The sequence below is a fragment of the Lepisosteus platostomus genome, chromosome 22 (assembly GCF_059453375.1).
Source record: "Lepisosteus platostomus isolate fLepPlt1 chromosome 22, fLepPlt1.hap1, whole genome shotgun sequence".
NCBI lineage: Eukaryota > Metazoa > Chordata > Actinopteri > Semionotiformes > Lepisosteidae > Lepisosteus > Lepisosteus platostomus.
Genome location: NC_142632.1, coordinates 8155482 through 8182946, shown reverse-complemented (window position 1 = coordinate 8182946; position 27465 = coordinate 8155482). Strand labels below are relative to the sequence as shown.

Genomic DNA, 27465 nt, shown 5'->3' with positions numbered 1-27465 from the left:
AGCTTGTTGTAGTTTGCTGTTGCAGTATTTATGAAGGCCCTTCGTCCAGTTAAATTAGTTCAGAGCCCATCTGGAATGGGACCAAGAGGACACTGTGACCTGGATCAGTGTGGAAACATATCTTAAAGAAGCTGATCGCGGACGACGTGGAAGGCGATTACGCCTGTCCCGTGGAATTGTTAATTATTAGTCTGATCTGTGATTGCTCCTGCAGTACAACTAAGGCAGCGGGGCTTGTTCAGATTAAACTGTCTACAAACGGAGCCACAATTTGTTAAAGTGTGTGGTAAGTGGTGGACTCTTTCCTCATCCCAGTCCCCAGGAATTGATTTATCTTGAGAGGGACGAGAGACGAGAAACTCTCCCAGTAAGACTGTAACTGAGACCCCACAGCTGTAGCAGCGTAGATCGCGGTGGGATCGGACGGATTTTTCTCGTGCGTCAGACATGAGTCACCTTGTACAGCTCTCAGACAAACTCCAACCAAAATTAGATACACAGCAGCTACAAGTGTGGAAAAGTTCACGCAGAACACAAACGGGCATTATAAATCTCCTCCGGTTTAGTATTTAAGATTCAACTGTGTGACTGTCGAGTAATGGATATTATGGCTACAATCTTAATACAAGTACCCATATTTCACAAGCGTTTTAAAAGTGTTCAAGTGTACCTGTATTGAATTTAAATTAATTCTGCGTTATTTCCTGTAATACTGGGAATTTATCCCAATTTTATAATGAAACGCTTTGTGTATTTCAGTTGCTGCACTACAACATCTCTATAGAGATTGCACTCCTGTTGTTATTAATCTACTGTTTGTCACTACAATGACACATCAAGAACAGAATCTCGCTCTGCGGGCAACTTCTCCGTTTCTAAGCATTAATCACGACTGGGACAGGGTTGCAGGCTGTACCGAGGCTGGATGACTGGAATCTTCTCCCCTCCTAGGATTAAACTGTGACTCAGAGATAACGGCAGAGGTAACGACACTCCGCTTTCTAAGGAGAGAAGGCAACACTTTCTTGTTGGATTGGGGGAGTGATGTAGAACTTCAGTCATTAAAACTAAAATTCAAAACGGGGTCTTTTTTCTGGAAAATTGGACGAACTTCAAACATGAAAAAATATAAATAATTATGATAGCTGAAAATGTTTAGTAGGGTAAAAGAAAGAGTTCAAAGAAAGGGTCAAAGGGTTTTTCTGTTTCATGTTTTGTTTAGCGAGTGGGATGAATGAGTCGAGCGAGTCTTGACCTCATCATCATGGTCGGGCGTGTCCTCCGCGTCCGTTGTTCCCGTGACTAACCGCTGACCTCATATCCGGTGAGTAAGGTCAATTTTTATCCCAGATCCGCCATTTCAGTTTTTTTTTCCTGGAGTTTCTTGGGAGAACTTCTGAGATTTGAATCGGAAAACTTTGGGGTAAATCTTTGGCGAGACTGGCCGAATTGCCCGTTTTTGTGTCGGCGGAGGATCTGGCCCTTCGGATCTGGTGTTTTTTTCCGGGCAGCGCGGCGCGGATGTCGTGCATTTTCTGAAGCGGATTCGCCTCAAGTTAAAGTTTTTTGTATGAGTTGGCTCCTGCTTGCGGACAAGGAGAGGTGAAGGGTAGGCCCCGAGATAGCCGCGGTGTAGTAGTGGCAGCCATGGCCGGGAATTTTGACTCCGAGGACCGGGTGAGCTGGTACTGGGGGAGGCTGAGCCGGCAGGAGGCGGTGTCCCTGCTGCAGGGGCAGAGGCACGGCGTGTTCCTGGTGAGGGACTCGATCACCAGCCCTGGGGACTACGTGCTGTCCGTCTCGGAGAATTCAAAAGTCTCCCACTATATCATCAACAGCATCAGCTGCAACAACAGACAGTCGGGCACAGGTAAGCGGGCAGGGCAGGGGGCTCGGTCCCGGTGCCCCTCTCGGGCGGGGGCGGGGGCTGGCCGCAGGTGGAGCCGGGGTGAGGATGCGCGATTCCCGCGGGTCCCGGTGACCGTGTGAGGAGATGCTCTCCAGTCCCGGAGTCGCGTTAGAGGCGTCTTGGGTGCCTTATGGACATGAAGATGAAACCGTGTACTGACGCGAGGCCTTGTTTCTACCCCCTACACGCGTTGTACCCCCGGCGTGACAGGAGCCCGGTGGGGCACCGGGGAGCTGGGCGTGAAACCCCGCACATGGCGCCCGGGCTCAGCGGCGTCACCGTCCGCGGGGCGCGGGAGGAGGGAACCTCGAGCGTCGATTCCTCTAAAGCCCTCTTCTTTGGGGAGACCCCCCAGGGCCGCTCACCTTGGGGAGCCCCCGAAGGTCGAGGGTCCTGTGCGCTGGCGTCGCGCCCTGCGGAATCGCACCCGTCGCGTTAAGGGTTGCACCCGGATCGGACTGGTCGTGTGTGCGCTGACTCGTATTGACAAGTCTCAGCATAACCGTTTTCTCTTCATCCCCGTTGAAGGACCTGAACTTGGCTTCACCGGGTCTCCCAGAATACCGGCGTCTTAGTACGCCGCTGCTTAATGTTTGTTGATCTGGAGGGTTACTGCATTGCCGTCGTTTCACATCAAACACTTTATGCTGATGGGTGCGTCTGGATGGGAAAGCGAAACCTGGTAACAGAAGTCGTTCAGTTTTGTGAAGAGACGTATCCAAACTTGTGTTTGCAGTGAGATCCTCCTGAAGTTAAGGTGAGCCAAGGCTGAGCCCGTGTTTGGTGGCGCTTGACTTTGTAAGGTGGTATGTTGATGGGTGCTGGTGGAGCAGAAGTCCGACTAGCGAAGACATTGTCTCTGGGAGCTGCTGGCTGGGTCCCTGTGAGGTCAGTGGGAAGTCTTGAGCGCTGCAGCCCGGCTGCACATGGGCTCCTTCACAGTGAGCCTGGCTGAAATTGCCTGACATGGGGCAGAGAGGAGCTGATGTTCTCATGGGGCAAAAATGAAGCTGTTTTTTCCAGCATTGCAGAAATATCTCTCTTTAAAAACTGGTGCTTTCGCAGGGGTGTTAATGTGGCTCGCGCAATGCAGGAGAATCGGGCTTAATGACCCAGGAAGGACGAGTGCAGTTTGCAAACAGCGGAGTGATCGTTCGTCCGATGCCAGCAGAACCAGCCCCAGGCTCAGTTGCTCGGTCCTGCCCAGCGATGTGCCCGGGCAGAGTCCCGAGTGCGGAAGGTGGGCTCTCACTGGCTGGGATCAGGAGAGCTGATTGTGCCTGGGCTGGAGCGCCCTGTCTCTCCAGGGCCTGCTTTGTGTGTTTGCCTTCGGATGAATCATTAAACTGGGGAGTTTCTCAATCCGGGAGGCGGAGTGGGCTGGGAGTGGGAACGGGGTGGAGGTGTGTGCCAGGAGAGAGGGGCCGCGATGGCGGCTTGTGGGGGCTGCCAGCGCGCCCGGGTGGCGGACCGCTCCCCGCCCGGCTGAGCCACGCCTCCTCCGGGCCCGATGAGCGGACGCACACGAGCCCTGCGGGCCCCCCGTGTTGCCCGGGGATCAGCGAGCGCGGGCGCTGTATCCTGCGGGTCTCTGCCAGTGCTGGGGTGCAGCGACGCTGGGCGTTGGGGCTGTTTTACGGGAGCAAGCTGTCATCGGGATTCGGCAGGGGGCGATGCTTGTCCCAGTACTCCCAACAGGACATGTGCATGCAAGCCATGCCCTTTTTTTACTGGTGAAACTGATCCTTGATCAGAGATTTTGGCATTTTCTTCAGCTGTAGTGCTGCTTGGCGCTGCAGGTCTGGCACCAGTGACTGTCCAGCCTGTGCTGCCTCTGGGAGGCTGGCCAGCGAGTCAGTGAAGTGGAAGAGCTGCCTGACTCTTAACTGCCGACTTACAGCAATGAAGAAAAGCCCAGCAGTCTCTGTCATCCCCCTCAGTTCTTTATAGACGGCTTTTCCTCCCCATTGAGGAACTGCAGACGCCTGATATCTGATGGTGGCTGTCGGCTCGTCCCTGTGTGCTCACCCTGCTGACAGCGCGCTGGTTGTGTAGGGAAAACGGCTAAAGAACTCTTTGATCGTCTAGAATTGTCTCGTCTGAGCCCGCGCCGTGTCCTGTTGGATGGGGGATCGGAGAAGTTAGCAGTGTGAGGCCTGCGCTGTTATCCGGGCTGGCTCAGGACTCAGCCCTGCGAGTGTATGGATTAAAGTGCCTGGGTGTAAGACGGCCTCGCTGGGTATCCCAGTGGTAATGGAGGAGCAAAAATACTCCCATTGTCTTTGCTTGACCGCGTGTCGTATTTCGCACAGGGAGTCCCCTCGTTTGGCTCTCGGGGGCTCAGGGCGTCAGTGGTCTCTCGGCAGGCTGTGTGTTCCTGACAGAGTGCCGTTCCTGCTGCCTCGTTCTCTGGTGATTCATCGCTTCCATTTAAATCCCGGATTTCCTCCCCTCCTTGGCATGGCAGCGGGTTCCACCTTTGCAGCTCTGGCGTGTGGCACATCCCTCCCTCCTCCTCTCGGCGATCCCGCTCATTCCCAGCTCCAGGCGCCTGGAGCCGACATTCCTTACCGCGCGGCCCTTTTTGCGGTCCCAAAGTGCTGCGTTCTCCCTGGAGAGGGGTTTGTGGATTTCTGTGCTCCGCGGGCAGAGTTTGCCGTTTTTGTGTTTGAGATGCTCGAGTGGTTTCGGGATGTCAGGATGTACGGGTGGCCCATCGCTGCGTTCCGATATAAGCAGAGCTTGGTCATGCCGGCGTTCTCAAGGTAACGCTCTGGGTTCAACGCTCAAAGTCACTCAGTCTGCTCATGTAACAAAGCAAAATCGGTGTTTAGTCTGTTTCGGGTGGTTCTCGCGTGGTTGCTGGAGTGATGACTTGCGTGTGCATTGGAGTTGATTTTATTTAATCAGGTCAGGTTCTCCTGCTGCAGTTTCTGCGGCGTTTTCGTTGTTTAGCTACACAGACAGGCCTGAGGTCGTGTTTGTAGCCTCAAATATCAATATCAAACGTCAGCCTCTCATCGTGAAGTGCCTTCAGTGGTTTTGATGGTACTGAAATATTAATTCCTATTATTTAATGATTTTTTCTATCACTGTAACCTTACTGACTGGCCTACCAGTTTGGAACTAAATAGGCTTCACTGCATTCTCAATTCTATGCCTTGCGTGCCAACCAAATATCTCTGCATCTGCTCGTTAACCCCTGTCCTGCGTGCACTGCACTGGCTCCCGGTCAAATTCGGACGGGACAGGTTCTCCTGCTCATGAATGGCCTAGCGCCAGGTGGTCCTGTGGTCTTATTGCTGGAGTACAGTCCGGCTCTGAGTTTGGGATCTGCTGACTGTGGCTTCCTTGCTTTCCACAGTCTGCGACAGAGCTTCCTGTTTGCAGCCCCATATCTGTGAGCTCCAGGTCCAGGTTTTTTTTTTTTTCTCCGCTGTTATAGTACTCTTTCCTGAAATGTGCTGATCAATACCCTTGTAGCGTTATTATAATTCCCCCTGCCCGAAAACAGGCGCCAGCTCGTGACTTGCTCTTGTACCTGGGGCAGGTGTTGCTCTTCAGCCCAGCCGTCTGCGGTGGTGGTCTCGGCTGCGTCGCAGGCCTGGCTGAGCCGATCGCCAGCTGGCTGCTCCAGATCGGCGGGGTATGAAACCCAGCAGAACTGGCAAGTTGAAATCGAGAGGGGACACAAGCTTGAAGGACAGCTCGAGAATGTTCTGGTGGTATTTGCTGACCCGAATGAGATCAGTCTCCCAGAGCTGAAGTGTCTTGAGGGATGGATCTTAAAAGTGAGCTGCTGTCGGGGAGACACGAGCACAACTGATCTGGTGTGTAAAGTAACTCAGGAGCTAGCGATGTGACATGCAGAGCAGCGAAAACATGCTAAACGTTCAGTAGTCTAGATCTAGTGCATTTCGGCACAGAAAAGCTTCCTGCTCATCTTACTAAAGACCCGTGTAAGTTGCTCTGTGTCGAGGCACTAGGGCGGTGTGTCTCTAGTGCTGTCCGGCCAGTGCCTGGTCAGCCTGTTCTGAATGACGCAGTATGGAGTGGCTCTGATCCGTGTGTTTTCCCCCCCTCTGTCTTGCCTTCCAGGATTAAATCCACCGCGTTTCCGCATCGGAGACCAGGAGTTCGACGCCCTCCCGGCCCTCCTAGAGTTCTACAAAATCCACTACCTGGACACCACCACCTTGATAGAGCCCATTTCCAAGGCCAAGCACTCTAACTTTGTGGGCCGGGCGGCCGGGGCGCCCGTGATCGGCCAGCGGCAGGAGGAGGCGGAGTACGTGCGCGCCCTCTTCGACTTCCCGGGAAACGACGACGAGGACCTGCCCTTCCGCAAGGGCGACGTGCTGCGCATCCTGGAGAAGCCGGAGGAGCAGTGGTGGAACGCCCAGAACTCGGAGGGCAAGGCCGGGATGATCCCTGTGCCCTACGTGGAGAAATACCGGCCCTCGTCCCCGACTAGCGGAGGTAACCAGGAGTGTCCCAACGCCCCTCCGGCCCTGCTGGGAGGCCAGGAGCCCGGGCAATATGCCCAGCCCAGTGTCAACACTCCGCTGCCCAACCTCCAGAACGGGCCCGTTTATGCCAGGGCTATCCAGAAGAGGGTGCCCAATGCCTACGACAAGACGGCCTTGGCTTTGGAGGTACAGAATCAAAAACGAAATTCAACCCCCCCTCCCCCTCTCTCCCCCCCAAAAAATAATCGGTAAACGATCGAAGGATGGAAGGGGGGCTCCTTTCTGTCTTCTCTTGCTTCGCTCCTCTTCGGCGGGAGCTTGGGGGGCGCTGCCTCCTGTCCGCTTGCCTCTGCTCCTGCCCTTCCTGGGGCTCCCCGCGCCGTCGCTCTGGGGCCTGGGGTTCTGTCTGACGGCTGAAGCGTCTGGCCTGGCGTTGCGATCCGGGACGACAGCCAAGTTTTGACGCGATTGAGGTCGGGGGGTGGGGTTTTCATTTTTCCAGCATGTTCACCTGAGCAAGTGTGCGCCGTTTCTTCTGCCCTCCGCAGATCCAGGCAGACGCTGAGCCCGCGGCCAGCGAGGTCTTCATACCATCACAGCAGAAGCCCTTGGTGGCAGATCTGCTCCTTAGAATCCTGCAGGGGCATAGCAGTGGGATCCGCTTCAGGCATTCCTCGCTGATGCCCAGGTGCCCAGTGTTACAGACTTGTGACCTCACCTTGAGTCGAGATAATAGTCGGACGTGCAAAGTTTAAAAACCGTGCAACGTTTAGAAAGTCCATTTCTGTTTTGTCGACATGGTTTTGCTGGAGCCCTCAGATGTGTGTGACCTGCTTTGTGGTGGAGGTCTGGTTTGTTTCTGTAAGAATCGAAAGAACTGTATAGTTCCCTGCAGTGCTCGTACTCCTCAGGGTGCAGGAAATGTCAGTCTTCTAGTTTTGGCTGACAGTGTCGCAGAAGCCCTGCGGAAAATTTGATTGTGATCCTAGACTAAGATGGGCTCCAGAAGAGCCTTACTCCAAGGCACAGTCTTATCAGTGTCGGAGCAGGGCTGTCGCTCCAGCGGTAGATGAACCTTTCAGCCTGCCTCGGCTTCGTTAGCCGGTCGCGCTGGGCATGGTCTGCGTTAGAAACTTGAATGCGAGCAAGAAAAGTGTAAATATAACTGGGTCTACCCTTGGGTATCAATATAGGATGAGAGATAAGATCACTTTATTGGCCATATATAATTTCTTGCATCGGGAATTTGTCTTTTCGCATACCCCAGCTTGCTCTCCAGTAGACACACAGACAGGGAGAGAAGCTGGGGGTCAGAGCGCAGGGTCAGCCATTTATACAGCACCCCTGGAGCAGCTGGGGTGAAGGGCCTTGCTCAGGGGCCCAGCAGAGTAGGATACATCTGCCGGCCGCGGGATTTGAACCGGCAACCTTCCAGCCACAGGTGCAGATCCTTACCTAACCCTAACAGTATCACAAAGTTCACTTGATCATCACAGCACGGTCCGCTTCCACAGGCCCACGGCACAGCAGAGTAGCGCCACGCGGCTTGGAGCCAAGGTTAGCTGAGGAGGAGCCCGGTGTAGCCGTGACCTGGAAGGGGTGACAGTGGAGAACACAGGGCAGGATTGCTCCAGTTGAAGCTGCTGTGAAAAGGTTTAGCCTGTTTTCTTCAGTTGGTTTTGTCAAGTTTAGCTGTTGAGTGGCTTTTTTTGTCCTAAAGCTGTTGGTTTCCACAGGGGAGTGAAACAGTGGGAGGTGGATTGGCTTGTCTGTGGCTCCACTTGGAAGCACCTGTACCTCGTGGAGTAGAGGGTGTGACAGTGGTGGCAGCTGACCGCTTCAGGTATCTAGGGAGTGCGTAGATCTTGGTGTGGTTCCTTTGTGCAGGTTATGGATCCAGGGCCCTTGGCCAGCTGTCCTCAGAAGGACTGCCCGGCCAGCCGGGTTCAGACGCTCTCTCCTCTCTGTGTGTGGACATGCCTCCTGCTTTCAGTCCTTGTGTGCTGGAGCGTGGGGGGACACCCAGGTGTTTCTGCGCTGCCAAGGAAACTCCTCCTGCCTGCAGACTTCCGGGGCGGAGCGCTGTGGCCTGGGGGACTTCCGCAGGTGTGGATGAGTCCTGGCTGGGAGAGTCCCGGGGCTCAGCGGAGAGGATCTCCCGGGACCGGTGGGGTCCTGTGCCTCCAGTTCAGAGAAGGAACCGAAGGCCATGAAAGAACCCGCACTGTGCGACCGCATTCTTGAGATACTGCAGTCAGGTTTAAACCCGAGTTTTCTAGCACAGCAGGGCCTTCCTGGCAGAGTCAGTGGCTGTGCTGTTTCTTCCTTCGTCTTCGTCCTGCGCCTTTTCAGAACGAGCCTGTTGAGCTGCCCTGTGCTGCAGCAGTCACTGTGAAGCCTGTTGATTCACTAGAGCTGTTCTGCGGGATGGATTCTCAGTCCTGTATACACGAGGCGTCGGGAAGGGTCCGAAATCTCTGGAGGTTCGGGTTCCCCAGAGGCCTGCGCCCACCCGCCCAACAGAGCCGGCTGATTCGCCTCGGCCCCCAGCAGGGAGGTGGCGTGGCCTTCACAGCTGTGAGCCTCAGCTGCAGGGGGGGGGGGGGGGTGGGCTGTCTGCCTGTGCACCCTGACTCGCGGCGAGTCACCCTCGGAGGTGGGGGTGCCATAGCCTCTTTGTGCACCGGCACACTCCGGCCCTGTTCCCAGCAGCCCCGCGGCAGCACGTGGTGCGTTACTCACCTCCCCGTTGGCGTGAGTCACCTTCTGCTGCAGCGTCAAGCGGGCGTCCGAGCCGTGCCAGTGGCGGAACCTCATGCCCATGTGGAGCGTGCAGCCCCCGGCTCGCTCGGCTCGGAGGGCAAGAGTGCTCGGAGGGGCGCGGGGGAGTCTCTGCCTCTCGGCGCTCTGAAATTTGGGAGAGCTGGCAGGAGGCAGTGACAGAGTGGGGGCGGGCTCTTCACGAAGAGAGGCCAAGTTCAACAGGAAATGCTTTCTGTTGGAGTGCATTTCCTGACAAGAAGCTGGTCGGTGATCTGTTGCTCCCGGCCTGGAGCAGCTCGGCGGCCCTGGCCACAGGCCAGCCGCGGAGTGGGCTGTGTTTGCCGGTTCGTTCAGTCCAGCTGGAGTTCTGCAGGCGCTGTCAAAGCCGCGCGTCTCTCAATTAAGACTCTGTTACTTAGCGCGTGGCTGGGCAGGATTTTCTTTATGGTGAAAAGGTGGACCTTTGATCCGTAGAAGAGAGAGGCCCTTTGCGCGGTATTTTCGTCAGCAGAACCCCCGGCGCCTCCTTGTATAAACAGCAGACAGTCATTCTGGTGGCTGCAGTTCATGAAATCTGTCGCTGCTCTTCAGCAGGACTGAATTAAGGACCTTCGGAGGAAAGCTAGCAGACTAGAAGATACCACTGGTTTTTAGTAGCTAATTGATCTTGAGGATCTTTTCTAGGCAGCGTATTCACTTTGACAGCTTAGTGGGAGAGTCCTGATTGTTCCTTGCTCCCTCCTTATCATTTGTGTAAAGAAGTGCCTCCTGTTCATAGGATCACAAGGTTTGCAACTGAAAGGAGGACATGTGGGCTCTGTGAACAGGATCAGGATTCTCATGGCCAGAGAGGACAGGAGGGGCACGTCGTCTGTGTGCTCTCAAAGCAGTAGCTTCCTCTGTAGCCCCCTCTCTCTGTCCCATTAGCAGCTGCGCCGACAGCTGGCGTGCTATTGATCAGGTCTCTGTGTGGCTTGTCCCCTCTGGTACAGCTACAGAACAGAGGTCTGTTCACCCAGGCTGTACAGCGTGACACTGTCTGAGCAATTAAACGCTAATCAGCTTGAATGTGCTGGTTGCTGCACGGCTGGGTTATTTGTGGGCTGCAGTGGGTTTAAGGAGCGATGTGAAATGACAGTAATAACTGAGTACATACTGTGCGTCTTGTGTGATGATGATTCTCGGCTTTCACACAGCTTCCCGAGTTCCGTCTTGGAGATCAGGTGTTTGCATCAAACGGAGGTGCTCGTCTGAATTGGGCTAGGGAGGCACAGAATTAAATGGAATAATGTGGTGCACCGCCCCTGGCACAGTCCTGGCCAAGAGGGCTTTTGAGGCCTGCGGAGATGCAGGATCTGAAAGGTTAACCTTGGAATTTCAAAGGGCTGAGACTGCAGGACGTAGGTGTTAATAGAGGGCGTCTATCCCCGGCGCCGCTGTGCAGACAGCTGCAGGACGTGCTGAGAGGCTCCATTCTCCCGTCTGCAGCTGGGAGAGCATCACCGCACAGCTGCTCGCGCCTGCTGCGGGCAGCTTTGTCCCGCCCCGCCGCCCGCTGGGCTCGGAGGGTACCAGAGACGTCAACTCCTGACCTACGCAGGGACAGGGCATTACAGTGGGGACTGGAACTGCAGGTTCTGAGCTGCCAAGTTGACAGCTCATTTACCAGCCGTTCACCCTGCACTCCTTCCTTAAATCCACTTCCTGTCCCGTTGGCTCTAGCGGGCCGCGTGGGAAACGATGGGGTCGCAGGCAGGAAGGAGCAGGCGGCCCTGCTCAACCTTCATGCCTTCAGAGCTGTCCTTCCGCAGGCCCGTCGGGAGGATGTCTTCCCCTGCCGCGCACGTGCTGGGGGAGCGCGCTCAGTGATCCACGGCTTTCGCGGTATCTTGCTGAGCAGGCAGGAGCAGCTGCTGAAGGCCTCATGTAGGTGCAGGCCTGTCCACAGAGCGGTCTGGCGTCTGAACAGCTGAACTGCTGAAAGATGTTCTGTCTTGGCATAAAGTGGAACGAGCCAGAAACTGAAGTATCGATTGCTGATCTAAGACAATGTAGTCTGAGTTCTCTGGCTAATGCCTTTATCCAAAGTACCTTAATCTGAAGTGATGCGGTTTTGCACCTGTTTGTCCAGCTGGGTATTCTCCTGGAGCAGCCTGAGTGAAGTACTTTGCTCAAGGGTACAACCGCAGTGCCTCACCTGGGATGTAAACCCCTCAGCCTGCCAGATCCGAGCTCTGCTCCACACTGCTGGCACACAGGATTCTCATGGCCACACACTGCGGGATCCCGCCCGCTGTCAGGGAGGGTGCTGGCTGGCCTGCGCCCCGTTGGCGCGGCTCCCCGTGTCCCAGGGAGGAGCTCCGCGGGGGTGGCGCCACGCCCACTCTGGCTGACAGGCTGCAGAGAGGGACACCAATCAAATGCAAGATCGTCAGCTTCTTGTGTTTTTTCTGGTCTCTTTTTTTCTGGTTTCTGGTCACAGCCTCCCCATTCTCCTGTGCCGAAAGGTGAGCGCAGAGCATGAGGTTCATCAGTGAGGAAGACAGTGTAGCTCAGGCAGGCTGTGAAATGGGGACAATCGTGACTTTTTCATCCGTGAGGGTAATAAGACTGAAGTGCTCTCTGATGAGTCTACCAATTGTATTGAGGTTTAACACCACTAAGAGTTCATTCACTGTCTGATGCAGTCTTATTTGTGGGCAGATAGATGATTGATTTCTAGTTCTCTAATAAGGACCACTGCCTCACTGGGTCTAATGGTGTGTCTTTGAGTTACTTCGTGCAGAGATTATACCTTCTTATCTGGGCTAGATAATCAGACGCTGGGAGAGGCAGTTTTAAATGCAGGTTTCTTTCCTCTCTACGGCACACAGAGCCCAGCTCCAACATGCTGTTAGCTACAGTTATCAGTGTAGGTGTCTCTATATACCAGCCTCTGGCCCTGGCAGAAGTGGGGAGCTGGCACCCGAGCAGGTGGCCCCGAGTCGGCAGCAGTGTGAACAGGGGTTCAGTGTTTGAAAGAGGAGGGGCAGAATGAGCAGCTGTGGCGGGGGTTTCTGGGGGTGCTGCTGGAGTCGGCTCTCCCCCCCTGTGTCTCACCAGGGAACTGCATGTCTGCAGTATCGCCCATTGGAGGTGCGTCAGTCTGCTGTTGGGGCCTGCAGTGTGACCCAGGGCCAGCGAGAGCTCTCTTCAGAGCGACATCTGCCCCCCCCCCCCCCTCAGGGCAGTGTTCTGGGCTCTCGGGCCACTTTGCACAGAAAGCAAGCGGGTATTTCCAGCACAGGATACAGGGGCACCCAGGGGACACTTTGTTCTTCAGCTCACGTACAGCTGAGTGATCTGGGTAATCAGTCAGATCAGTCAGGTGTCTTAAACAGGCAGGCAGGATGGCTCAGACTGCTCGTGTTCCCAGGAGCTTTTTAAAGGTTCCACTTGTTTAACTGTCCTTCAGGCTTGTAGGACCTGGGACACACTGGGTTTTACTGGTGCAGGGTAGCAGGGCTTGTCTACAGGACCTGCAGACTAGCTTAATTTACCTAAATGTACTTAAACAGCATTTGGGGATCTTTCTTGTATGTCAAGATTTCTTAAGAATCTGCAATAAAGGTGAATTGCTCTTTTCATTTCAATGGGAGGCTTACCCTAGCAATCTGAGCAAAGGTGGTCCCATTTAGTTGGTAATTGGGAGTCTGTAGCTCTCTTAAACCCTGTCATTGGATCTGAAAGATGAGGCCGTGGTGCCGATTGATATGAGGACTCTGGGTCATCTCGGAGCTGGAGGCAGTGCAGTCTTTGTTGTGTCCCACCTCCCTCTAGTGGTGAAGAATTGAAAGCGCAATTGGTGGTGTGCACAATGTGGCAGGCTGCAGTGAACTAGGACCAGACTCTGCAGCTGCGTGGGAAAAGGATTATAGTGCTAATTGTTTAACCCTGTTGTGGAGTACAGTAAGTTTCAGGTGTAATTCCTCACTTGAGTGCTCCACATTAAAACTCCAGGGTCTGCCTGCCTGCCCGCTAAACTACACTCCCGAAATTAAAGGAGACTCCTAGGCAGCATTCAATGGAGGCAGTTTATTCTGGGTAAGGTGATTCTAGATAGCTCAGAGCTCTCGGCAGCCGAGTTTCTGTACATCTGTCTTGATGCAGGTAGGTCCTGGAGCGTCCGGTCGCACCTGTACGTCTTCTGGACTGGACAGCTGCCCTGCAGCGAGTTTCGCCTCCTCTTGTCTCAGATGAACATGTTGGTTCTCCACCGTGGGGGGACACCTTGAACACCTGAGTGATCTCTCACTTCCTCCAAGCAGCTGTGGCATGGGCAGCCTGGGGCCCGACTGGCCCCTCTGACCGCGCCTCTCCTGTCCCTGCAGGTCGGTGACATGGTGAAGGTGACCAAGATCAACGTCAACGGCCAGTGGGAGGGCGAGTGCAACGGCAAGCGGGGCCACTTCCCCTTCACGCACGTGCGGCTGCTGGACCAGCAGAGCCCCGAGGAGGACCTGAGCTGAGCGGGGCGGCGGCCACGCCCCTGCCCACGCCGTCTTCACTCTCTCCCCCCGCACACACCCCCCCCCCCACGCACCCCCACCCCTCCCCCCCCGCCAGCCACTGCCCGCACCGGCCCCGCCATATTCACAGAGCCACACCCCATGCCCCCCCCCTCCGGCTTGTGGTGCGGCTCGTAGGTCGTGGGTCGCAGGACAGCTCACGTGACAGGAGGGCAACGGGCCTGACCCGCACCGACATCTGGACACCTGGATCTCTGCAGGCAGCACGACATACTTAACAGCGCCGCTCGAAGACTTAACCTGCAAGAGTCCAGGCGTCTTCCTCAGATCGCCAGCGGACACCCAGAAGTGTGTGGAAACATTTACAGAGTTTCTCAATTTGTGTACAAGTTCCGTACTGCTGAGGTTCAGTCTTGTTTTCCGTTTAACAGCTTAGAGAGGTGTTATATTGACCACTGTAGGAGACGCTGTTTGGGCTCATCAGACATTGGTCTTTCTGCCATACTGTCATATTCCACTGAGGTGGGCTGTCAAAAGCCCTTTTGGAGTCCATTTTCAGTGCTTTGTCTCAGACGCTCACAAATAATATTAAAACACCAGAAATCCGGTGAGGGAGGATTCCGAGTCCAGCAGGGATATCTTGTGTTTCCGTCTCTGCTGGATGAAGCTGTCTGAGGACTGGTCAGCCCTTTGCTTTCTGAATATGGCCGGCTGTCCATCCACCTCTGGGTAACACTGGCCAGCTCTGCCCCCAGGCCCTGAGGACCCTAGATGCTCGTGGCTGACCGAGGCGGAGCTGTGAGCAGGGCGGAGGCGGACAGCCAGGGGTGGGGCCTGTCTGCAGTGCACTGTGGGTAGGACACACTACAAAGTTGGATACCACGTTTGTAAAGCAACTTTTTTTTATTACGAGAAAAATAGATATCATATATGTACCGTTACATGGTAAAACTACGCTAGCCTTTTAGTGTCTGATCTCTGCAGCTTTGAGGTGTCTGTTGTCTGTGTCCGAAGGCCAGTTCACCCATGGAGGACTGGTTTCAGTGAGAGAGGCAGGAAGACGTGGTCCCACCCAGGAGAGCCAAGGTCACAGGAGTGGGAGGTCCGGTCCGGTCCCCCCTCTTCAACCCACGATCCCACTGGGTCTCTTGGGGCAGCAGTCAAATGTGAAAAGGTCCCGGCTGGCGCGAGGCGTTACTGAATCGTTCTCCTGCACCGGAGTGTTGGAAACTGGCTTTGTCTGCTACGTTTCTTTCCTGCCCAGTAGAGGTTAATGGTGCACCTTTAGGGGTCTCCAGATGAATAACTGACCGTCTGCTGCAGCAGAGTTACTGGTCTTCTGGGCCGGTTGTCTGTGTGTTTTCCCCTGCGATGGAACGGAGAGATTGAGCATTCCTCCTCAGCCAATATCTGCCAGACTGCACTCATTCCAGACAGTGAGAGACAACAGGTTCTTGTATTTTCCTGTGAAGTGCAATGCTGAGATGTTTGAGAAACCCTTGGTGTTGATGTTTGATTGGAATTGCATGATGAATACCCTGGGACTTCTAAACACTAACGACGCCTGGGAGTAGCTGTTCCAGTGCAGGGATGCTGAATTGCACAACTATACCAACACTATATCCAAACAACACTATAATATAGCAGCACTGAAAGAATGAGCCTTTGTCACTCGTGGTTATTTAGAGACCGCACTCCCTGTGACTTGATTAAAAAGCTCCGGAGGTCGCTGGTCTTGGTCCCCTTCTTCACTGATATGATTCTGCTGCCCGAGTCTGGCTAGGGCACCGCGCGGCAGGGTGCGATGTTGTATGCGTGTGTGCAGGAGGATTGTCCAGACAGGTTTTCTGCTTTGGCACTGAATCCACCCCCTGCACCAGAGTCGTTGAACCTCTTCTGGAGTCCCTGCAGTCCCGGCGCACAGCACCATGAAGGTGCCATCTGCTGCTATCCCCGTGAACAGCCTGATCAAGCTCACAGTGCAACGGTCTTTTCATTATTATTTTTTTGTCTAGTGGCTCCAGTGGCAATTACTGTGGAGGCTGGCTCTCTCATTCATCACTGTCGGGACATCTCAAGGGGTTTTCCCTTTGCTGTCATCTCCACCTGGTCTGGGAGTCTCTTTTTTTAAAGCGGGTTTTGTCTGGAATCGCTCCCTCAGTCGTTGAGAGAGACTGGTCCTGCCCGTACGGGACAGGACCGCCGCAGGGTGCCCGGCTTGCCGATCGCGGAGGGGTCGTGGGGTGAGAAACCCGTTCCTGGCGGGGAATGTGCAGCGCACGTCTCTAGGGAGCTCGGTCCGCCTTGCTCTTGCGTCCGAAAGGGAGGCGGAGCTGCTGCTGCTGATGATGATCAGCTCATCTGCTTTCCTCTGGCAGCACTGGGTTAATCAGGGACACAGCTGAAACGGCACGTGTCCCCAGTGGGGTGCAGACCAGGATTCACCTGGTTTAAGATGAGAGTCAAATCCTAACTGATTCCTGGCTCCTGTTCTCCCCCACACGTTCTCGTTTTCTTCTCCCAGTGCAGCCTTCCTCTTGTGCAGTATTACAGAAGGACTTCTCTCTCGCTTTTTGCGGTGTACCTCGCAGAGTTTGCTTGGGGAGTTTGATCCCCTGCTTCCTCCTGTGGCCTGAGCCTCAGCCCAGAGTTGTTGTCGCTCTGCCGAAGCCTGGTGGGGAAGGTCGAGGTGGAACTTCTGTTTTTTAAGCTTTTGTCTTTTTTATTCCAGTGATGGCACTGCAGCTGGGTAATTAAAGATCAGTGTTGTGGTCTAGTCCTTTAGTAGTGGGAGTGGCGCTTTCAGGGTTTGCAATGAAAAGGTTCACATTATGCAAAAAAGCTTCAGATTATGCAAATGGCCTCGCCGACATGCAAGTTTAACGAGCCATCGTTGTCTTGTCACGCTTTCCGCATTTGTTTTTGCTTCTCCGACGTGACGGATGGCTTCTTGCGCTTCTCGGTGGCCGGAGTCTATTCCCTGGGAGAGATTTACTCGCGGGTCAGGTGTTGTCTCGTGAGCAAAGCGCTGCGCTGCAGAGGAAGCGGATCAGTGCGTCGGTGTTCCGAGTTGCATGTGGAGCAGGAGGGGGCCGGTCTGGAAGTCAGGTCATCCAGGCTGGCCCCTCCTGTCCCCTTGACAGCTGGGGGACCCAGTTCCACCTCGGGGGTCCGTCTGTCCCTCAGCCTGTTCCGCGGCTCCTGTGGTTGTCCCTGGAGGTGGCGCCCTTCCGGTATTTCAGCAGAGCTGCTCGGCACCTGTGCAGACCTTGCCTCGCCGTCACGCGACGGGGGGGAAGGCGGTTGTGTGGGTGTGCTCGCTCGCTCTCTCAGCGTTGTGGTAAGCTCCTTGCTTTCGTCAGGACAGCCGTCGGCGCCTGGCCCTTGGTTCGCTCTTGGTGTCCTGTGGCCTCGTGTGCTTCGTGGCATGTTTTGTGTGCATCGTGTGCAAGTCCAACAGTACTGATTTCTGCGTTGGAACAACACCGTGTTCCAGGACTGGCAAAAGGTTTACAGAGTCACTGGAGGCTGTTCTCTGCCTGTCGTCTTCAGGGCGGCCCCACTGGGTGTTCCAACCGTCAGCCTCTCGTGACAAAGTCTGAGGGGGCCAGTGGCTGTCGGTGCAGGGGGGGGGTCTGCCTGGAATCACGACATAAAAAGGCAGTTCTGTGCCAGAGAAAGAACTAGAACCCTGTTTCTTGTTTTCATTTGCAATTTAATTTTTCTGGGAAGTTAAAATATGCTGGATATCAGCCCTTGGCCTCTGTGCGATGGGAATGCGACTCTCCCATGATGCCAGGGAGTGCTTCCCAGCTGACCTCTCCAGCGCCACCTCTGCGCCCGGGCACTACAGTTACGGGCTTTACAAGCCTTCCTTATCGGGTGTGGTCGCGAAAGGGCCTTTTTCCACGACTCGGTCGTGGGCTGGAGAAACAGAGGCGGGGGAGACTGTTTCAGCCCGCAGCTCTGAAGCACTGGCCTGCGCTGCTGAGGGAGGACCTGCGCTCCAGTGGCTGTTGTCCCAGGGCCTCGTGACGCCTGGTACTGGGGTTACTGGTCTCCTCTCCGTCAATACTGACCCTCCCGAGAACCCAGCGGCGTGAGTGACCGCGCCCCAAGTTCTCCCCCCGATCCTTCCAGGAGTCGCCCTCCCTGAGATGAGGGGTGATCGTGTAGTCCCCGTCTCTTTCCTCTTCATTAATGCCTACCAATATTTTTAAAGTATCTTATTTTTGTAATAACCCTGTATTCAGTGGTTTTTTTGTTTTTATTTTTTTTTTCGGGGAGGGGGCAATTGCAAATAGAACTTGTGATTATATTAATATGAAGATGTGCCATTGTATTATAACACTATATTCTTTCATGACGATTGAAATTTACCTTTTATTTTCTGTAGCATGTAATGTGTTTATAATACCCTTAGTAAATAAAGCCAACTGGCAAGTGAACATTTTTCTTCTGTTTGGTCTTTTATTTAGGATCTTTTGAATTTTTAGGTGTGGGTTGTCAAAAATAATTTGACAAGAGGTTTGCTGGAAAAAAGGTTCGCTCGGACACACAGGGTGACCACAATAGAGAAAGAACCACTGATATCCTCTCCAATCTCTGTTGTTTTCAGACATTAACAGTAATTAGCCTGCAGCTATATCACTCTGCAGTCCACAGCTGATAACCCACTGAATCTCAGCAGCCATGATCCTGGTCAGTACCTGGATGGGAGACCTCCTGGGAAAAACTAAGGTTGCTGCTGGATGAGGTGTTAGTGGGGCCAGTAGGGGGCACTATCCTGATGAGAAGTAAAACCAAAGTCCTGACTGTGGTCTTTAAAAATCCCAAGGCATTTCTCAAAAAGAGAAACCATTTCCCACTGGCTTTTGACTATGGTCTGCTAATAATCCCCATCTCTGAACTGGCTTCATCACTCTGCTCTCCTCCCTACCGAGAGCTGGTGTGTGGGGAGAGGACTGGTGCATCATCCAGGTGGGGCTGCACACTGGTGGTGGTGGAGGGGATCCCCATTACCTGTAAAGCGCTTTGAGTGGAGTGTCCAGAAAAGCTCTATATAAGTGTAAGCAATTAGAGGAAGATCAGATCCTTTCAAACAGACCGGCACATTAATATGTATGTCAGCTGTGAGCAGAGGACACCGGGCAGCCATGCCTTTACTCCAGGACAGCTCCTGTGTCCATGGCTGCACCTGTGAAGGAGTTTCCCTCCCCCAGCCTCTCAGCATGGTTTCCAACTGTACTGCAACTGTTCCGTTTTCCTAGAACAAAACAGTCCTTGCGTGCTGCAAGCCCATGTTGAACCTGCTTACAAGATCACTTTTTCATGGTCCTTTAAATGCTGTGAATCGGTTTGAAATCTGCTGTACAGTCTATTTCAGAATGAAAAGGCAGTTCTGTTCGTTTTCGGACTTGGGGCTGTATAAGCTGCTTGTTAAGTAGTCTTTTCTAGTACAAAGGAAATTAAACCTTGGGGAAAAAAAACACAGCCAACGGTTAGCCTGTTGTCTTAGCATTGTGACAGGTATGGCTGTGAAATTCAGCTCCAGGCAAACATGTCTCACGAAAGGTCAGACTTTCGGGCTGCAGGGCTGCAGACCTCCATGGGAGTGGCTGTCCAGCACTAGATCGGATATCCTGGATCTGGGAGGAAGATTGAGTGGGAGGTCTGCGCCGAAGGGCTGGAACAAGATCTGTGCAACAAGCCTGGATAACCAGAGCAGTGTTTCAGATGGAAAACACTGGCCACTAGTGGCGAGCAGCTGCAACTGCAGCTTTGGCCTTTCTTCGAGAGTTAACTGCAGCCGTGACCTTCACTTTAAAAGGGCTGTCTGAATATGGCTTGCTGCGTGTTAATATTGGCGGGTTAATAATTTATAAGTTTTGGTGTTCCTTGTAGGCTTCCAGAAGCAGCCCTCCTCCTCAGTGTATTTCATTTGGAACAGATCAGTGAGTAAAACTTCCTCCGGCAGTCACTGCAGAGGAGGCAGAGAGATTTCATGGAGACCCGAGAGGCCGCAGCTCGCTGTCCTGGAATCGGGGTCTGGGATTCAGGACACCTGCAAGGAATGTTCTTCTGGATCTGCGGCTGTAGGGAAAAGCACTGCGGAGTCAGACACGGACGAGAGAAATGAGGGCCACATGTAAAAATACAGATGCTGGCTGCTGTATTTAGGTCATCAGTTGCAGAAAAAAAGTCATACGAGGTGAGGTGCTCGTGTCTTTTTGGTACATAATGGCTGCTTCGGATTCCCAAATCCGTGGGGACCAGGAGGCAGACTGTGACCTCATCACCTCTGCGGTGACATGGGACCCTGGTGCTGTCTGGACCGCAGGGCAGGGAACAAAGCTTCAGTAACGTGCCATGGGTTGACAGAACCCAGAACCGGTGCAAAATCCTGATCATTCCTGTGGCCGTGATTAAAGGGCCTGTTGTTGTTTTCATTTTGGACAAAAGCAAGTTTTTTACACTTCAGAATGGACCAACAACATTATTTTCTATATCTGTACGTACAGAGATATTCAATCAACTCAGGAGCATCACTCAAAATTTTTGTTGTTTTTAACACACATACAGAATTTTCATTCTCCTGAGAAAAATTGCTCTTGGTTTCTCAAGGTGGGAAAAAAAAAAGACAAGTTGCACTCTGCCTGAACAGCTGTGACTGACCGGCAAACTCAGACCGGCAAGTTTTCTTTTCTGCAGTCAGGCTGGCTGCTACAGGCGACAGTCTCTACATGTGTATTAGTTTTCAGCAGTGCTCCTCTCCTCTCTAAATCCCAAATTTGAGATGATCTCTCGTTTGTTGGCTAGCTTGTTTTCTGGAGTAGATGTACACCACATGCCACGAATATTCCTCTCGCCAGGGGATCTGTACACCTGCTGTGGTTTCCATGGCAACACTCCAGAACCTGTGCTCTCCATCATCTGCAAGACTGTTACCTTCCCTGCGCAACACCCTGCAAGAACTGGGCTACAAAAATGGGTCACTGCTAAACACCGGACAGAGGACTCTGAAAACCTCAGGCCTTGAATTTGTTTCAGAGCGGGCAGGGCTGGACTCTCTGAAGGCTCTGCAGGGTCCTGGTGTCCGGCTCAGGCTCCCTGATTTTTTTTCCCCACTTTGTGAGACCTGCTGTGTCATCGGAGGAGCGAAGGCCGTCGGGAAGACGCGGGAGACGAGGCCGGCTGACCCACCCCTGCGCCGCAGCTCGGGCAGGTTTCAGTCCGTTCCAGGACAGACTCTGTGTTTCTCAAACGCAGGTGGACACCAGGGGGGTGTCAGCTAACTGGACCTTCACTGCCTCTGCGCCTTGGGCCCCCTGTCTCACTCCCGGGGCCTCAGTTAATAAAGACTGACTCGTGACTGCTGCTCAGCGACACAGGAAGAGGAGAGCTAGGTGCAGCAGGAGATCAGATAAACTCATCATCCTTCCGATTAACACCTACTGATATCTGAAGACAGATCAAAGGGCTGAGGAAATGCAAAACGTTTCAGTTAGCAAAACTGGATCTTGTATCTAGAAACGTCTTGTCACCAGATCACTACGTCTTGGGTACAGTGAAGTACTTTACAGTAAAGGAAAACACAGTCAGTGCATGTGGAAGCCTTTGAGAGGCTTAGTAATATAGTAAAATCACAGATACATGTGAAAATACTGTGGTGAATTTATCAGGAGATATTTTGTCAAGGGAACAGCTTTAATAATGTCCCTGGGTATTTTAGGGCAGTTAGAAGACAGAGAGACAGGGGGCAGGGAGAGAGACATGGGGCAGTTAGAAGAGAGAGACAGGGGGCAGGGAGAGACGGGGGCACAGAGAGAGGGGCAGGGAGAGAGACAGGGGGCAGGGAGAGAGACCAGGGCAGTTAGAAGAGAGAGACTAATGGCAGAGAGAGACGGGGGGCCTAGAATGACAGGGGCAGGGAGAGAGATGGGGCAGTTTGAAGAGAGAAATGGGGTGACAGGGAGAGAGACAGAGGGCAGGTCTCCAGAGGCAGGCAATCAAAAAGGCCTCTCCTGCACACAGCTGGGGAGCCCAGCCATTTGTGTTGCCAGGGAGACAGCTGCCGCGTTGCTAAGCAGGAAGGGATCACGCCTGGCTGGAATGGGTTACTATCTGCGTCAGACACGCTCACAGCGGGGAGCGCGGGGCAGACCCGGGGGTGAACCACAGCTGCAACGAGGGAGATACTCATTCCAGAGCAAACGAGGCTTTAACAGGCTGAATGGCAGCCATCGAAACATCGCCAAGCACCAGGCAGCTGTACCCAGAAAATCCGCTCAAAACCCGGTTCCATCTCTGACGCTACCCCCGGACAAGTTCCCCACAGCGGGAAAAGGCCGTTGCTCCACGTCAGTAGCAGGAGGGCGGAAACGAGGTGTCACAGGGAAGCGGAGCAGGCGTCTGGCCAGGGTCCCGAAGCGAAGAGGGGCATCACAGTCTGGCGGGCCGGTCCGTGGGCCGAGCAGACACAGCTTGGCACCCGAATCCGACGGTGCGCGAGACTGTAAAAACACCCAGCATGCCCCTGGCGGAGGTGCCTGCACGGCAAACACAAGCAAGAGACAATTCCGTCAGGCAGCAGGCAACGCCAAAATTCTTTCCAAAACGTGATTTGCAACATGAATTGTTAATAAACCTGAGTTGAACGAACAGCTTGGTTTTGTTTTACTCTTGATATCTGCTTTTGAATTTCCTGGGTCCCCCCCCCCCCAGGTCTGGTCTTCTCCCCCTGCTCTGGGTCCAGCCTGTGGTCTTTTTCAGTTTCTTCACTAGAGAAAGAAAACGGTTCTTCCAGTCCAGCTCTGTGACTCCCTGGCCACACCCCGCTCCTTCCTGTCTCTCGGAGCTGCGGAACATTCTGGCGTTGAGAATCCAGGCTTCGCCTCCATATGTGAGCGTGTGGACCACACTTCAGGCGAGGTCACCTCCAGAGGTACAGGGCTAGTTTCCTTTCCAGGACAGCTTTTAAACGCCTGGAGCTGATCTGCCCTTTCTCCTGGTTGACCTATGAATATAAATTCAGAGACAAGTCTGTTCTTAGTGTACAGGGGCGTAATTAGCAATGCCACCTTGATCCAGGATCCTGGGTTCAGTCCAGTCAGAGGTTATCTGCGTGGAGTTTGCATGGTGTCTCTATATATATATATGTGTATGTGTTTGCCCTGTGCTCAGGTTCGAGTTTGGGTCTGCACAATAACAGTCCATCTTGTTATGTTATGAAAGATGGCTGGAAGGTAATTCTTGTGAAGTAAGATTTCTGGATTTAAGGGCCCAGAGAAGAGCTTGTTGGAGTTTCGACTGGTGATGTAAAAACACGCTTTGCGATAGCGGGGGAGGCCTGAGAAAGTTCACTGTGCCTCTGTGGGAAAGACCTCTTTGGGGTCACTGAACACACAAGTGGTCCACCACCGCATATCTGGAGCTTGTTTGTATTATTGTTTATAACAAAACAATATATAATCAATGTCCTTCGTAAAAAGTGCTACACAAATAAATACATACAATCTGCTGACAATGCAGCAGATATATTTATCCGAGGTGATGTATCTTTGCATCAGCCACTGACTAGTAAAACAAATCATAATAAAAGAGCCCATAGTGTACTGAGGCACAAATAAGAAGAAATTAGTTTAACCAAGTAAAAGGAGACATTCGAACAACAGCCACAGCAAGGACAGCAGGTGACTGGTTTGTGTTTGTAGTCAGTGTGGAACTGTGTGTCTCAACTTCATCCTTAAGGTCAGAAAGAATTTCCCCTCTCATCCTGACCACAGACCCCACCCTGTGTCACTGCTACAGGACAGCATGCCTCCTGCTACACTGGGCCCATGCAACCTGAAACACGCATCTCACTGCAGAAGAGTTTGATCATTTATTTAAAATCCAGCTGACGTCAGTTTGAATGAGCTGTACCACATGGAAGCAGAAGCTGATTGATCACCTTTGGGGGTAGAGAGCCAGAAAAATAATCACCCTCCTCAGAGGTAAACAGCCTTTTTCATTAAGGAAATTGCACGGACTTCATAAAAATGTCTTCAAAATAAAGTAATATTGTTTTAAATTTATTGCTGCTGAGTGGCCATTTAAAATATAAACGTCAACTGCTATTTTTGTGCATGTGTAGAGTTTATTTTAGGTTTCCCAATTAAAGAGATTTTTATCCCTCTCTTTCTTTCTTAAGTTCAGTATCATCTCCTTTATTAAAATTTATCAGAGAAAAAAAAATGATCAGAGTTCATTTGGCTGGATGTCTCATCCTCAGAAATGCAGAGTACAAGCATTACAGAACACACGCAAAAAAATGACAGAATCACTCACTGAACGCCTGCCAGTCCAAGTACAGAATCGCTCACTGAACCCCTGCCAGTCCGAGTACAGAGTTGCTCACTGAACCCCTGCCAGTCCAAGTAAAGAATCGCTCGCTGAACCCGTCAACCTGAGGACAGAAGCACTCACTGAACTCCTGAAAATCTGAGGACAGAATCATATACTGAACCCGTCAGTTTGAGAACAGACTCGCTAAATGAACATGCAATTCTGTCCTCAGACTGATGGGGGTTCAGTGTGCGATTCTGTCCTCAGACTGATGGGGGTTCAGTGTGCGATTCTGTCCTCAGACTGATGGGGGTTCGGTGTGCGATTCTGTGCTCAGACTGATGGGGGTTCAGTGTGCGATTCTGTCCTCAGACTGATGGGGGTTCGGTGTGCGATTCTGTCCGCAGACTGATGGGGGTTCGGTGTGCGATTCTGTCCTCAGACTGATGGGGGTTCGGTGTGCGATTCTGTCCTCAGACTGATGGGGGTTCAGTCTGTGATTCTGTCCGCAGACTGATGGGGGTTCGGTGTGCGATTCTGTCCGCAGACTGATGGGAGTTCGGTGTGCGATTCTGTCCTCAGATTGACAGGTTCGGTGTGCGATTCTGTCCTCAGACTGGAGGAGGTTCGGTGTGCGATTCTGTCCTCAGACTGATGGGGGTTCGGTGTGCAATTCTGTCCTCAGACTGACAGGTTCGGTGTGCGATTCTGTCCTCAGACTGATGGGGGTTCAGTGTGCGATTCTGTCCTCAGACTGATGGGGGTTCAGTGTGCGATTCTGTCCGCAGACTGATGGGGGTTCGGTGTGCGATTCTGTCCTCAGACTGATGGGGGTTCGGTGTGCGATTCTGTCCGCAGACTGATGGGGGTTCCGTGTGCGATTCTGTCCTCAGACTGATGGGGGTTCGGTGTGCGATTCTGTCCGCAGACTGATGGGGGTTCGGTGTGCGATTCTGTCCTCAGACTGATGGGGGTTCGGTGTGCGATTCTGTCCTCAGACTGATGGGGGTTCGGTGTGCGATTCTGTCCTCAGACTGATGGGGGTTCGGTGTGCGATTCTGTCCACAGACTGATGGGAGTTCGGTGTGCGATTCTGTCCTCAGATTGACAGGTTCGGTGTGCGATTCTGTCCTCAGACTGGAGGAGGTTCGGTGTGCGATTCTGTCCTCAGACTGATGGGGGTTCGGTGTGCAATTCTGTCCTCAGACTGACAGGTTCGGTGTGCGATTCTGTCCTCAGACTGATGGGGGTTCAGTGTGCGATTCTGTCCTCAGACTGATGGGGGTTCGGTGTGCGATTCTGTCCGCAGACTGATGGGGGTTCGGTGTGCGATTCTGTCCTCAGACTGATGGGGGTTCGGTGTGCGATTCTGTCCTCAGACTGATATGGGTTCCATGTGCGATTCTGTCCTCAGACTGACAGGTTTGGTGTGCGATTCTGTCCTCAGACTGATGGGGGTTCGGTGTGCGATTCTGTCCTCAGACTGATGGGGGTTCGGTGTGCGATTCTGTCCTCAGACTGATGGGGGTTCGGTGTGCGATTCTGTCCTCAGACTGATGGGGGTTCAGTCTGTGATTCTGTCCGCAGACTGATGGGGGTTCGGTGTGCGATTCTGTCCGCAGACTGATGGGAGTTCGGTGTGCGATTCTGTCCTCAGATTGACAGGTTCGGTGTGCGATTCTGTCCTCAGACTGGAGGAGGTTCGGTGTGCGATTCTGTCCTCAGACTGATGGGGGTTCGGTGTGCAATTCTGTCCTCAGACTGACAGGTTCGGTGTGCGATTCTGTCCTCAGACTGATGGGGGTTCAGTGTGCGATTCTGTCCTCAGACTGATGGGGGTTCAGTGTGCGATTCTGTCCGCAGACTGATGGGGGTTCGGTGTGCGATTCTGTCCTCAGACTGATGGGGGTTCGGTGTGCGATTCTGTCCGCAGACTGATGGGGGTTCCGTGTGCGATTCTGTCCTCAGACTGATGGGGGTTCGGTGTGCGATTCTGTCCGCAGACTGATGGGGGTTCGGTGTGCGATTCTGTCCTCAGACTGATGGGGGTTCGGTGTGCGATTCTGTCCTCAGACTGATGGGGGTTCGGTGTGCGATTCTGTCCTCAGACTGATGGGGGTTCGGTGTGCGATTCTGTCCACAGACTGATGGGGGTTCGGTGTGCGATTCTGTCCTCAGATTGACAGGTTCGGTGTGCGATTCTGTCCTCAGACTGGAGGAGGTTCGGTGTGCGATTCTGTCCTCAGACTGATGGGGGTTCGGTGTGCAATTCTGTCCTCAGACTGACAGGTTCGGTGTGCGATTCTGTCCTCAGACTGATGGGGGTTCAGTGTGCGATTCTGTCCTCAGACTGATGGGGGTTCGGTGTGCGATTCTGTCCGCAGACTGATGGGGGTTCGGTGTGCGATTCTGTCCTCAGACTGATGGGGGTTCGGTGTGCGATTCTGTCCTCAGACTGATATGGGTTCCATGTGCGATTCTGTCCTCAGACTGACAGGTTTGGTGTGCGATTCTGTCCTCAGACTGATGGGGGTTCGGTGTGCGATTCTGTCCTCAGACTGATGGGGGTTTGGTGTGCGATTCTGTCCTCAGACTGATGGGGGTTCGGTGTGCGATTCTGTCCTCAGACTGATGGGGGTTCGGTGTGCGATTCTGTCCACAGACTGATGGGAGTTCGGTGTGCGATTCTGTCCTCAGATTGACAGGTTCGGTGTGCGATTCTGTCCTCAGACTGGAGGAGGTTCGGTGTGCGATTCTGTCCTCAGACTGATGGGGGTTCGGTGTGCAATTCTGTCCTCAGACTGACAGGTTCGGTGTGCGATTCTGTCCTCAGACTGATGGGGGTTCAGTGTGCGATTCTGTCCTCAGACTGATGGGGGTTCGGTGTGCGATTCTGTCCGCAGACTGATGGGGGTTCGTTGTGCGATTCTGTCCTCAGACTGATGGGGGTTCGGTGTGCGATTCTGTCCGCAGACTGATGGGGGTTCGGTGTGCGATTCTGTCCTCAGACTGATGGGGGTTCGGTGTGCGATTCTGTCCTCAGACTGATGGGGGTTCCGTGTGCGATTCTGTCCTCAGACTGACAGGTTTGGTGTGCGATTCTGTCCTAAGACTGATGGGGGTTCGGTGTGCGATTCTGTCCTCAGACTGATGGGGGTTTGGTGTGCGATTCTGTCCTCAGACTGATGGGGGTTCAGTATGTGATTCTGTCCCCAGACTGACAGGTTCGGTGTACGATTCTGTCCTCTGATAGGGGTTCGGTGTGCAATTCTGTCCTCAGATTGATGGGGGTTCAGTGTGCGATTCTATCCTCAGACTGATGGGGGTTCAGCGTGCGATTCTGTCCTCAGACTGATGGGGGTTCAGTGTGCGATTCTGTCCTCAGACTGACAGGTTCAGTGTAAGATTCTGTCCTCAGACTGATGGGGGTTCGGTGTGCGATTCTGTCCTCAGACTGATGGGGGATCAGTGTGTGATTCTGTCCTCAGAC

At 53.4% G+C, this 27465-nt stretch overlaps 1 protein-coding gene across 1 annotated transcript; it reads left to right on the top strand.

Annotated features, from left to right (window-relative positions):
• The first annotated feature begins 1341 nt into the window (after positions 1–1341).
• crk (CRK proto-oncogene, adaptor protein) lies at positions 1342–18101 on the top strand. The gene is made up of 3 exons (XM_088615643.1): positions 1342–1870; positions 6008–6564; positions 13512–18101. The coding sequence occupies exons 1-3, from the start codon at positions 1648–1650 to the stop codon at positions 13647–13649; spliced, it is 918 nt and encodes a 305-aa protein (XP_088471769.1). The 5' UTR covers positions 1342–1647; the 3' UTR covers positions 13650–18101.
• The last annotated feature ends 9364 nt before the right edge of the window (positions 18102–27465 follow it).